The sequence below is a fragment of the Pipistrellus hanaki genome (assembly GCF_964339955.1).
Source record: "Pipistrellus hanaki genome assembly, chromosome: 4".
Taxonomy (NCBI): domain Eukaryota; kingdom Metazoa; phylum Chordata; class Mammalia; order Chiroptera; family Vespertilionidae; genus Pipistrellus; species Pipistrellus hanaki.
This window is the reverse complement of record NC_140506.1, coordinates 98,680,550-98,691,584: the sequence shown is the minus strand read 5'-3', so window position 1 is coordinate 98,691,584 and position 11,035 is coordinate 98,680,550. Positions and strand designations below refer to the sequence as shown.

Genomic DNA, 11,035 nt, shown 5'->3' with positions numbered 1-11,035 from the left:
TGTCCCCAGCCTGCGTGGCAGGGAGAGCGGCTGCCGGAGCTGCAGGGGCTGCCTGGGGCCCATCCTCCCCGCCTGTCTGAAGCCACCGTCCTGGTCACGTGACCCTGGGGAAGACTATGAGCCACACCACCTCTGCCTTTTAAACAGACCGCACCCGGCATCCCCCGCTCTCCCCGCCTCTTCAAAATCCAGGATGTGCTGAAAGGTATTACGGCCCAGCAGTCACTTGGGTCTTAGGAAGACATGGTACCCACCCCATTCTCAAACCGCCCAGAACCGTGGTCGGCAAACGGCGGCTCGCGAGCCACATGCGGCTCTTTGGCCCCACAAAATACCACGGGCTAGGCAAGTCTATTTTGAAGAAGTGGCGTTAGTAGAAGTTTAAGTTTAAAAGATTTGACTCTCAAAAGAAATTTCAGTCACTGTACTGTTGGTATTTGGCTCTGCTGACTAATGAGTTTGCCGACCACTGGCCCAGAACATTAGCAGAGGGTGGTCCCGAAGGGTAACGCCTTCCTAGAATATTGCTCTCTCAAGTCAAAAGTTGTTCCATTGGCTTCGCTAATCCTACAGGATGTGGCCCCTGCCTTTCCTCTGGCGCAAGCCCTGTCGCCCGCCTTACCCGCACTCAGCCCCACCTGACTGTCCCTGCACCACACCTCGGGAGGCCTGCACTTGTCATTCTCTCCACCCAGAAACCTCCTTCCCATTACCTCACCTCACTTGTCATTCAAGTGCCAGCTCCAACGTCACCCCCTCCAGAGGCCCTTCCTGACCGTCAGCTTTTCCCCGCCCCCGCCCTCCAGGCCCCATGTTGCTAACTTGCTTCATTTTCCTCATACACTAGCGCATGCTGCGGCCATGTCCTCGCCTGCTGGTCTAGCTGCTTCCCGCGTCTCCCTCACAGAAGGAAGATCCAGGCTGGCAGAAGCCTGGGCCATCGTGTGCGCTGCGGCACTGAGAGCCCGGATCGTGCCAGGGACACGCTGTCACTCAATGAGTGAATGAATGAATGCTTTTCTCATACCCCACCACCACCACCACCACCCAGTGTTCTCCAAGAGCAGACCCAAGGCCAGGTATAGCCGAGACAGGCACAGGTGGGACCAACACCACAGGGGTCCTGGCAGGGAAGGGAAGCCCCTGGGGTGAAGCCTGGCTCCATCACTACCAGCTGCGACCTTGGGCGCCCGGTGCCCCACGGAGAAGAACGGCGCCTCGTTCACAGGTCAGGGTGAAGGAGAGAGTGCACGACACAGGAGGCAGCACAGAGCCAGGGCCAGGACTTGGGGGCACAGAGTAGGTGAGGGGGTGCGCAAGCCTGAGCAGAGGCCTATGTAAGCAAGGGCGCCCCATTGGCACGTCCTCCAGAGACCTTCCAGAGTGCGAGGGAGATTGAAGGCCTCTGCCTGCTTCCATCTCCCAGGCCTGTCGCCGCTGGAGGAGCCAGACGGCCACTGAGCAAGCGTCCTCGGGGCTCCCCACATGCGCCCCGGCTCCTGCCAGGTGCCCGCCCGCCTGGAACTTAATCTGGAAATGGGGACAGACAAAAGCAGGAGATCAGAGATAACCGGGGATAAGCAGGGACGGGGAGGCGAACGGGCAGTGGGCCAGCTTGCTCCTGGCACCCAGAGAGGGAGCTCTTCCTCCGTGGGTGGCCATGACATAGTCAGTGCGCGGGGAATGCCCTTCCCAGCCGGCAGCCCGTGTCACACCCAGGCTCCTGTGCGACCTCAGGCACGTGACCTCGCCTCTCTGAACCTTGTTGCCAAACTTATAAAATGTAGATGGAGCAGAGCTACCCACTGGGTTCTCGGGAGGATTGGAAGACTGCGTGGCACAGGGCGTGGTGAAAGGAAGCCGTGGCGGATGCCAGCCATGGCTGTGGTGTGACGTTTATGCACGTGGGAAGCACCTCAAAGAGGCACCTCCAGCACCGGCCTCTGGATTTACTTCCCAACAGCACTCCATTGGTGCCTCTGTGCCAGGCACTGCCAGGAACTGTCTTCATAACCCCATCGGAAAGCATTGGGGAGTGTTTATTGTCCCTTTATTAAAAAACACATATGTAAAACTGACCATCTCAACCTTTTACATGTGCAGCTCAGTAGTGTTAAATGTAGTCACCTTTTGGTACACAAATGTCTAACTTTCTCATCTGGCAAAGCTGAAACCGCCCACTGAGTGTCATCTCCCATGCCCCGTCCCCAACCCCGCTGCTGTTTCGAGGAAGGCACTATTTGACTGAGACTCGCCACATAACTTGTGAGGCTCAGAGCGAAATGGAAATGAAAATGATGAGGAATGCCAAGACAGCAGCAGCAGGGGGCGAAACCAGGCACTGGGCGCTCTGCACGCAGCCACACCAGGCCCAGGAGACAGGCCTTATCGGAACCAAGGCCACAGAAGCCACGTTACTTTTCGGAGGTCAAATGGCAAATGTTGGAGCCTCTCGGAGTAGATGCCTGCTGTCTTGCTCTATCTCCGAGGCTGTCTCTACTTCGATTGCAGATCAGGTCGCCCTAGGAAGACTTTTCTGACAAGATGCTGATGGATTTAAACCAAGTTCAGTCACGGAGAACAGTCACTGAGGGCTTTGGAGTGGGGATTCGGAAGCCCATAGCAAACCTGGCCACCTCTGGGCCGTTTGACCTTGTTCTCAATGACTGGCTCAGAGAGAAAGAGGGACACGCATCGTAAGTGATAGTGTTACAGTTTATTATATTATAAGTTTTATAGATGTAATAATAACACCCCCATGCTCCAAGGGAAAATATTTCATCCACTGAGGGGATTATTGGCACAGTTCCCGGCTTTTATAATTAGAAATGAGATTTCGGATCTGGCACTGAACAGGCATTGCCCTGATTGTGGGAATTCAGAAAGTTCATGATTGCTAGTTTTTGTTCCCTCGTTTATAAATTGGAGATAATGGGAGTGCTGACCACTTCGGGTTTGTTGTTGGTGTTAAACTGACATTGATTGAATCACATTTATTGACACACTGAACCGTGTACCCGGCATGGTCCTTAATAATGGAAATGTACTCACTTATTTAACTCATAGCTACCAGTAAACCAAGTACCATTTTTTTTTAAATCCTCACCAGAAGAGATGTTTTTGTTTTTTTAGAGAGAGGAAGGGGAGAGAGAGACAGAGACAGAGAATTGGCTGCCTCCCATACTTGTCCCGAAAGTGAAAAAAAAACAAAATGTAGGTATGTTCCCTGACCAGGAATTAAACCCACGACTTTTTCGTGTATGGGATGACACTCCAACCAACTGAGCCACCAGCCAGGGTCAAGTAACATTTTTTTTAATGGAAATTTTTAGAAATTAAATTTATTGGGGTGACAGTGGTTAATGATATCAGTTTCAAGATTACAGATCTATAACACATCTGTAATCTTGCATTGTGTGCTCACCTCCCAAAATACAGGGTGTCCACAAAAAATTTATGGTAGTGGTTATAAATTCTACCCTGGGGCTGCTTCATAATTGGACTATCTTAGGGTACCGAGTTTGTTGAAAGGCTAAGTTAGGGGGTGCTTGCATAGCAACCAGAATGTTTACTTACATTGGGAGGCTCGGAAGAGTAGGGGATTGTAGGCAAGGGGAGTTAGGCGGGCATCCCTCGGAACCCCCCTTTGTGGCGCAAACTAGTCTGGTAATAGCTGCTGAAATCTGAGCTCCCCTCCCAGAACCGCCCTATAAGTCGGCCCTCTTTCCAGTCTCCCCCTTCCCCTTTTGAGGCCGATGGTTTCTTCCGCTCTCTCGGCTGGTTCCGGTTCCGCGCTCCGCGTCACAAAGCGCGGGGTCACGTGGGAAGAGTGCGCTTTGTGACGCCGCGGGCCCCGCCCCCGCCGCCGACGCGCGCACGCCGGCCCCGCCCACAGGCGCCGCCCGTGCAGTTCCTGCTTAAGAGACCCCGGAGTGGGCGCTCGCTGGAGTCAGGCCGCGTCCGCCATACTGAGTGGTGTGGATGTGTCGCCGCCTCCGAGTGAGGGCCTGGGAGCGGCGCGGGGCGGGACATAAAGGAAGCCCTCGCCGTCGCCCGCTCGTCATTCTGGGCCTGGAAGCGACGGGAGCGGAAGGCAAGAGAAGCGCGGAGCACTCGTCGTGAGGAAGCGTCCGGAAGCCTCGGCGGCGGCGGCGCCAGGTCACCGAAGCCCCCCGGCCGCCGGCGGGGCCCAGCTGGTGAGGCCGCGCCCGGAGCCGGGTGGAGGCCCGCTGCCGGCTTGGCGGCTGCGGCGGGGGGTGACGGCGGCCTGCGAAGGAAGGCTTGTTCGCCGCCGACCGCGCGTTTGGGCCTAGGCCGCGGCGCCGAGGCCTCGGGGGAGCCGGAGTCGGGGCGAGGGGGGGGGCGGGCCTGGGCCTGGGAGCCACGCCGGTCGTCCGCAAGCCAGGAGGAGGCGAGAGGCCGCTGGTGGACTGCGGGCCTAGGCCCTCTCCCCGCGGCCTTCTCGCGGGGCCCGGGTCACCCAGACCACGGAGAGAGCCACCGGGAGGTGCGGCTGCACTATGGACCCCTGACCCCGCCGGGTCGCTCGGACTTGTAACGTGTGGACTGACCGCGACTGACTGCTCCGTCTGCCGGCCCCTAGCATGAGCGAGGGGGACCCGGCCGGGTGACGCGGTGCCCGTTGGCGGAGCCCCTGGCCCTCCCGCCCTCGTCCGCCCTCCTGCACATGAAGGGATTCCGAGGTCGGGGCCGGATTGCGGTTCTCACGCCCCTGTGTGGGAGGGGGTGTTTAATCCGAGGCCTTAGGTCTCGGGTGTCTTGTGTTTTGTGTATGTACATATTCTGCTCTTAAGTTTATAAATATACGTATATTGAGCGTGTCCACGTCTCCTCGCCGAACTTAGGCACCATGTCCTGTGTGCATTATAAATTCTCTTCCAAACTCAACTATGACACGGTCACCTTTGATGGGCTCCACATCTCTCTCTGCGACCTAAAGAAGCAGATTATGGGGAGAGAGAAGCTGAAAGCCGCGGACTGCGACCTGCAGATCACCAACGCGCAGACCAAGGAAGGTAAGAGCACATGGACGCGGAGACGGCGGAGACGGCCGGTGGGGAGGTTCCCAGCCGAAGACTAACCGCCATCATGGCTCTGGCGGGGCAGCCCGGGCTCGGGCTTGAGCTGCTGTGCTTGCTCTGTGCATACGGGCAGCCTAATCCCCTCCGATGTTTGGAAAAGGCTTGGGTGGGACAGGATTAGGGGTTCTTTGGGAGCTGCCCCCCTCACTGTTAGTTCTCTAACTTTATAACCTAACGACTGTTGGGGGCACATTTTTTACTTTTCTTCCTTCTCCTGTCTGTCTAGTTTGACTTTGGAGTTGTCTTTATTGTAGAGAAGAGAGCCTCACTTGAACATTTTGGGGGATTTAATCCAGCCAGTCTTCAACTGGATTAAATTGCTTTAGTCTTGAGTGCAAATTTCAGAATTAGTAATACACTAATTAAGTGGCTGTGCTCTTTGTTCATTTTTACTAGATCTAAAAAAGACTTTAAAAAAATGATTGTTAGACTGTGATGTTGATATTAGGATACTGAAAAACAATAGGCTGTTGTCATATGAGTACATGTGATGTACTCTTACTTTATATGCATTTTTTTTTATAATGAGAGTTTAACAGTAGTTACTGAAAATGTGATAAATGACCCTTTCACGTTCTGACTCTGAACTTGACTTGGTTTCTTTTTCTCAGTATTGTAATGCTGATCTGTAGTTTTCAGATGGTCAGTCATTTGAGTTTTATTGATGGCATCAGAAGAAATTGAACGAAGTTCTAATTAGATTAGGGTTTTTCTTGATTACTAAATTTGGTTTATGGTAACAAGGGCTCTTTTCATTGCACTTGGGAGGGGGGAGTCCCCCACTTGTAGCCTGTTGTTTGGTAGATAGAATGTCTTGTCCTGGCAAAGAGCTGTTTTTCATTTACAACCGATATTAAGAATGATTGTATTATTGTGTTAAGGAACAGCACTATTGGCAATCATGACTCAAAAATATTCATTAAAAAAGAATTTTATTCACGTGATAATGTGCGAAAGAATAAGCTGTTTCCCCACCTTTAAAAATAGTTTCATACTTAAAGGACACCTCACGCGAAGCCATGGTAATTGTAATTATGTGTAGCATCTCTATACTTAGGAGAGGAAAAACTAGTGGTCACGAAGGTTTGAAAAACAGCTTTTAAAAATATTCAAGAGGCTGGGGGTGGGTCAAGGAGGGCAAAAAGGAAGCATATGTACTACTATTTGTAATACTTCAAACAATAAAAAATAAAGTTAAAAAAAAAAAACACCAAAGATTTTAAAAAATATATTCAAGAAAATACTTTAAGGGAATTACTTTTTCTTTAAGGTCACCAAAAACATTCCTTACATATTATACTTTACAGAACAGGTGACTTTATAAGAATTTCAGGCCATCTTGATAGGGGAATGGTACGTATGAATGAAAGACAATACAAATGGAATTAAAGAATATTAAGTCAGTTTTAATCATTAGATACTATGCAAGCTTCAAATTTTATTGCAATATTACACAATTTAATTCTTTGGGGCTAGACTTTGTCCATCTTTTCCACCCAATAATTGAACACAACTTTGTTAGACTGGAGTGAATTTGATGGAGTAAGGCGATGGAATTCTTGTTCAAAATTTAAGACTTTAGTGATATGTTATTTTTTTTCTAAGCCAGGAAATTATGTGGTACTTTATTTTGATAAACGCTGAAAGAAAAAGGAATGCTTTCTTGGCCCAACAGCATGTTTATTTTACGTATTTGTGTGAACTGTCCTTATTAGAGAGAGCTTTGATACTAGATTGGTTAAGAGAAGGAGCTCCTGGGGAGGAAGTCTGCATTCTTTGCATCCTCACATTAGGGGAGAAATACTGTAGTACAGAGGACAGTCACTTAATGAGTTTTATTGGAAATAGTATCCAGTGTCACGAGACAGCTGAGTAAGAGTCCCCCTTAGTTTTAGCACCATCCAGTGAATTAAAGAGTACACAATAAGTGCTTATAGCTTCATAACAGGAGATTGTATGCTTTTCCTATATAATTTAACTATGTAACCTATTTACCTATGTTTCTGCACACACACTCACACACACAGAAAACAAACAAACAAACAAACAAAAAACCTTCATTTGAACTTAACTACAAAAGATTTGGAAGCTGAGGGTGAAGTATTTTTAAAATACTCTTATACATTTTCCTTCATTTTTCAAATGCTCTTGTTTTTCATTTCATCCATGATGTGTATGTTTTTGGATTAAAAATTATCCTGGTGTATAGAGAGAGTCTTTTGAAGTTAACAGGCTACTAAAGGGTAGAAAATCATTGATGTAATTCAGGTACATAAAAATTAAAAGGTCAGTTACAGTGACTGGTGTTAGGGCACCTAACTTTTAGTTTGACACAGCAGTTTGTTGATTAATTGTCCTAGAAAGCTGTGAACACATTTGCTATTTTTTCCCCATTGAACACTTTTGAGAGTTGTTATACACTCAGAAACTGTCAGGTGTTTGACACCAAGTTTTGATTCTAGAATTTGCTTTTTAAAGATTCTCCATCTCTGTTCCCAGTATTTCTTAGCTTGCTTAGAATCTGGAACTGTCATAAACTGCAAGATGATAGGCTTATATTGGTATTCCTGGATCTAGGAAATTGCATCATTCTAACTGTGAGATACAGCCTACTGCTTGAAATATACTGAAAATAACCCTTTCTTGAACAACTTAGTTCATAACAGGAAATACCAATAGTACTATGATTTAAAAGAATAGAACTGGTTTTATATATATGAAAATGCTTAGAAATGTGACAAACTTGAAATAATTGGAAGTCAGTCACTTGGTGGTAACTTATGTGAAACAAGTAAACTCACAACCTTAGCAGAATAAACCCTAATGTCTGTCTGTGTGATTAAGGAAATTGGGTACATTTTCTCATCCTTCTCCCTGTATTGGATTATTTTTCTTTTTGATAATTTTACTAGTTCCTTCCTTAACTCTTTTTACCATAGTTAAATTCATTGGTCCATTTACTCTTTAAATTTTATTCTTAGAGAAATAACTGCAATAATATTTCAAAGAGTAGAAAAATAGGATTCACTAATGTTCCCATTTGTCTTATCAGGAATTGATATCACTGTTCATCCAGTTGTTTAAACCAGGAACTCAAATTCGTACCCAATTCTTGTTTCTTCTACACACACACCTTATCCCAATTCAGTTCATCCACAAGCCTTAGCAGTTCTGCCTCAAACATTCTGACTCCATTTCTCTCTCATATCCCAGCCCAGGCCATCCTTATCTCTTACCTGGACTGCACAGTAGGGGCCCTATTAGTCTGTTTCTACTTTCATTTCTCTATGGATTCATGCTCCACTTAGATAACAGTTATCATTTTGTTTTGTTTTTAACAAAATTTTCATTGTTTTTGTTTAAATCCTTCAATAACTTTCTGTTGTATTTAGAAACAAAATACAAATCAATGTATGATAAGTACCTTTCTGCCTGTATTTCACATTATTTTCTTCAGCTGTTCAGCCTTTCTGATTTTTCCAAGTACTTTCCTTTCTATCTGAAACAGCCTTTTGCACATCTGGATGGCCTCTCAGTCTTTTAAGTCTCAAATGTCAGTTATTTCCTTGAACCAACATTCTATTCTAAGTTGCATTCCACTTAATTCTTTATTACAAAACCTTTTTTTCTGTATTTAAACACAGCAATTTAAATTTTTAATCTCCTCCAGTAATACTTACCTTTAAGGGCTAGGAGAGAGAGAATTTTTTTGTTATAAACAACAGCTTTTTTCATAGCTCAGATGTTCAGCATTAGTGGCTAAATTAACTAAAATTTGGGGGTCCACCAAAGTGGATTTTTCTGGGCCAAGAACCAATTGAAAATTTGTGTCCTTTGAAGAGGAGTCCCTTATGGCTTTGGATATTTTTTCTGACAACATCAGTAATCCAGATGCAAGGAATATAGTATTAATGCTCTTTTATATTTAAATTTATTTCCCATAAAATTCATATTTGAAGTCCTCTAATTCTTGAGGACTGTGACTTTACCCAAATCCCCAAATAGAAATTCATTTCTATCATTTTATTTACAGAATATACTGATGATAATGCCCTGATTCCTAAGAATTCATCTGTAATTGTTAGAAGAATTCCTATTGGAGGTGTTAAATCTACAAGCAAGACATACGTTATGTAAGTATCCATTTCATGTATTTAAGTTCTCAAAATAATAGGCTTTTGGTATGAGAAAGAAACAGGGATGTTTTAGAACCTAACCTCCGATATCTCCTCAATCATTAAAACTGATGATTGGTTTGTTTTTCCTGATTTCTTCCCCTCGGTAGATTAACTTAACCTGTAGTTAGGAATAAGCACCATTAGGAAGATTTTTGCTCTGTATAGGTACTCTTTAGAAAGACAAAATGATGTTCAAACAGTGAACAGTATTTCTGTACCTTCTTTGCCTCTACACTTTATTTTTTCCACCTACTGTTAAAAAATATATATGAGTTTCCTAAGAAATCTGTGCTAAATATTAACTCAACATCAAGAGTATTAAATGCCAACATTTGCTCCTCATCAAAAAGGGGTTTTGTCAGGAGGGTAGAGAGTTTATAGGATTTTTGAGCAGATACTGGAATCAAACTTAAGTTTGACTATACTCACTGCTTCTCACTAATTTGTGATTTTGGGTAAGTTAAAGTCTGTACCTTAGAATTCTCAAAATGAAATGAGGATATGAATAAACAGTGGCTGGTACATGGTAAATGACCATTATTGGTAATGACCAAAACAGCAATACTTTAGGACTAGTCTGGAGCTTAACAAGGAGGCAGGGTTAACATTTTATATCTAGTAACTTTCTATACCTGCTACTTTACTTTTATTTTTAAAATATATTTCTTTATTGATTTCAGAGAGGAAGGGGGATAAGAGAGAGCGCGCAACATCAATGATGAGAACCATTGACCTGGCTGCTTCCAGCAGCACGTCCCCTACTGGGGATTGAGCCCGCAATCCAGGCACTTACTTGCCCTTGGCTGGAATCAAACCTGGGACCCTTCAGTCCACAGGCCAACGCCCTATCCGCTGAGCCAGAGCTAGAGCTAGGGATTTCTTGCTATTTTAATGGTGATAGCAAAATCATAACATATGAAAAGGACAGCTACTTAGGCCATTTGTTTATTTTATTTAAATATTTTAAAAATTGATTTTAGGGGGAGGAGGAGAGAGACATCTGTCTGCTGCCTCCTGCATGCTGTCTACCAGAGGTTGAGCTTGCAACCTTTTGGTGCACGGGTAACACCTAGCCCGTGGTCGGTAAACTCATTAGTCCACAGAGCCAAATATCAACAGTACAACAATTGAAATTTCTTTTGAGAGCCAAATTTTTTAAACTTCTAACGCCACTTCTTCAAAATAGACTTGCCCAGGCCGTGGTATTTTGTGAAAGAGACACTCAAGGGGCAAAAGAGCCACATGTGGCTTGCGAGCTGCAGTTTGCCCACCAAGGACCTAGCCAACTGACCAAACAGGACAAGGGGCATCATGGGCTATTTAAAGGGTAGTGATTTCCCCTTAGGAGTTAGGTAGCCTTATTTATAATTATGGCAAATTCTGCTTTTGGTTAATGAAAAAATTCTTGAATTTGCTAATTTATCATTCCTAGGAAATGGAATGTGTCCTTAGAATTGAGGTACAATCATTTCTTAGAGTTCACTTTGTGTGGGCAAGTATTCATTCTTACAGATTATTCTCATTGTTTACTGTAAAGTTCCATTCCATTTGGAAGTTCTTTTGTATAATATTTTCTGTATATTAACAACTTAAAAGACTGAATTTTTTTTTCTTCTGTAAATACCAAGTGAACTATGTGGGGGGTGGGAGGGGTGTAATCTTAAGAAATAAGGAAAAAAATTAATTTCTAAAATCTAGTGTAAACCTTATAAAAACATTGAGTTTTAGATTTACTTTTTTATATATTCAAAAACT

At 45.2% G+C, this 11,035-nt stretch overlaps 1 protein-coding gene across 5 annotated transcripts in view; it reads left to right on the top strand.

Annotated features, from left to right (window-relative positions):
• Nucleotides 1-4,625: 4,625 nt before the first annotated feature.
• The window catches only part of RBBP6 (RB binding protein 6, ubiquitin ligase), a gene marked incomplete at its 3' end in the record, with an annotated part of 31,869 nt that continues 25,459 nt past the window's right edge, over nucleotides 4,626-11,035 (top strand). For all 5 annotated transcript variants that reach the window (XM_084881255.1, XM_084881253.1, XM_084881254.1 and 2 more), the window contains exons 1-2: nucleotides 4,626-5,036; nucleotides 9,136-9,235. In XM_084881255.1, coding sequence (XP_084737381.1) covers nucleotides 4,871-5,036; nucleotides 9,136-9,235 — 266 coding nt within the window. In that variant the 5' untranslated portion in view covers nucleotides 4,626-4,870. The remainder of the gene's footprint in view (nucleotides 5,037-9,135; nucleotides 9,236-11,035) is intronic.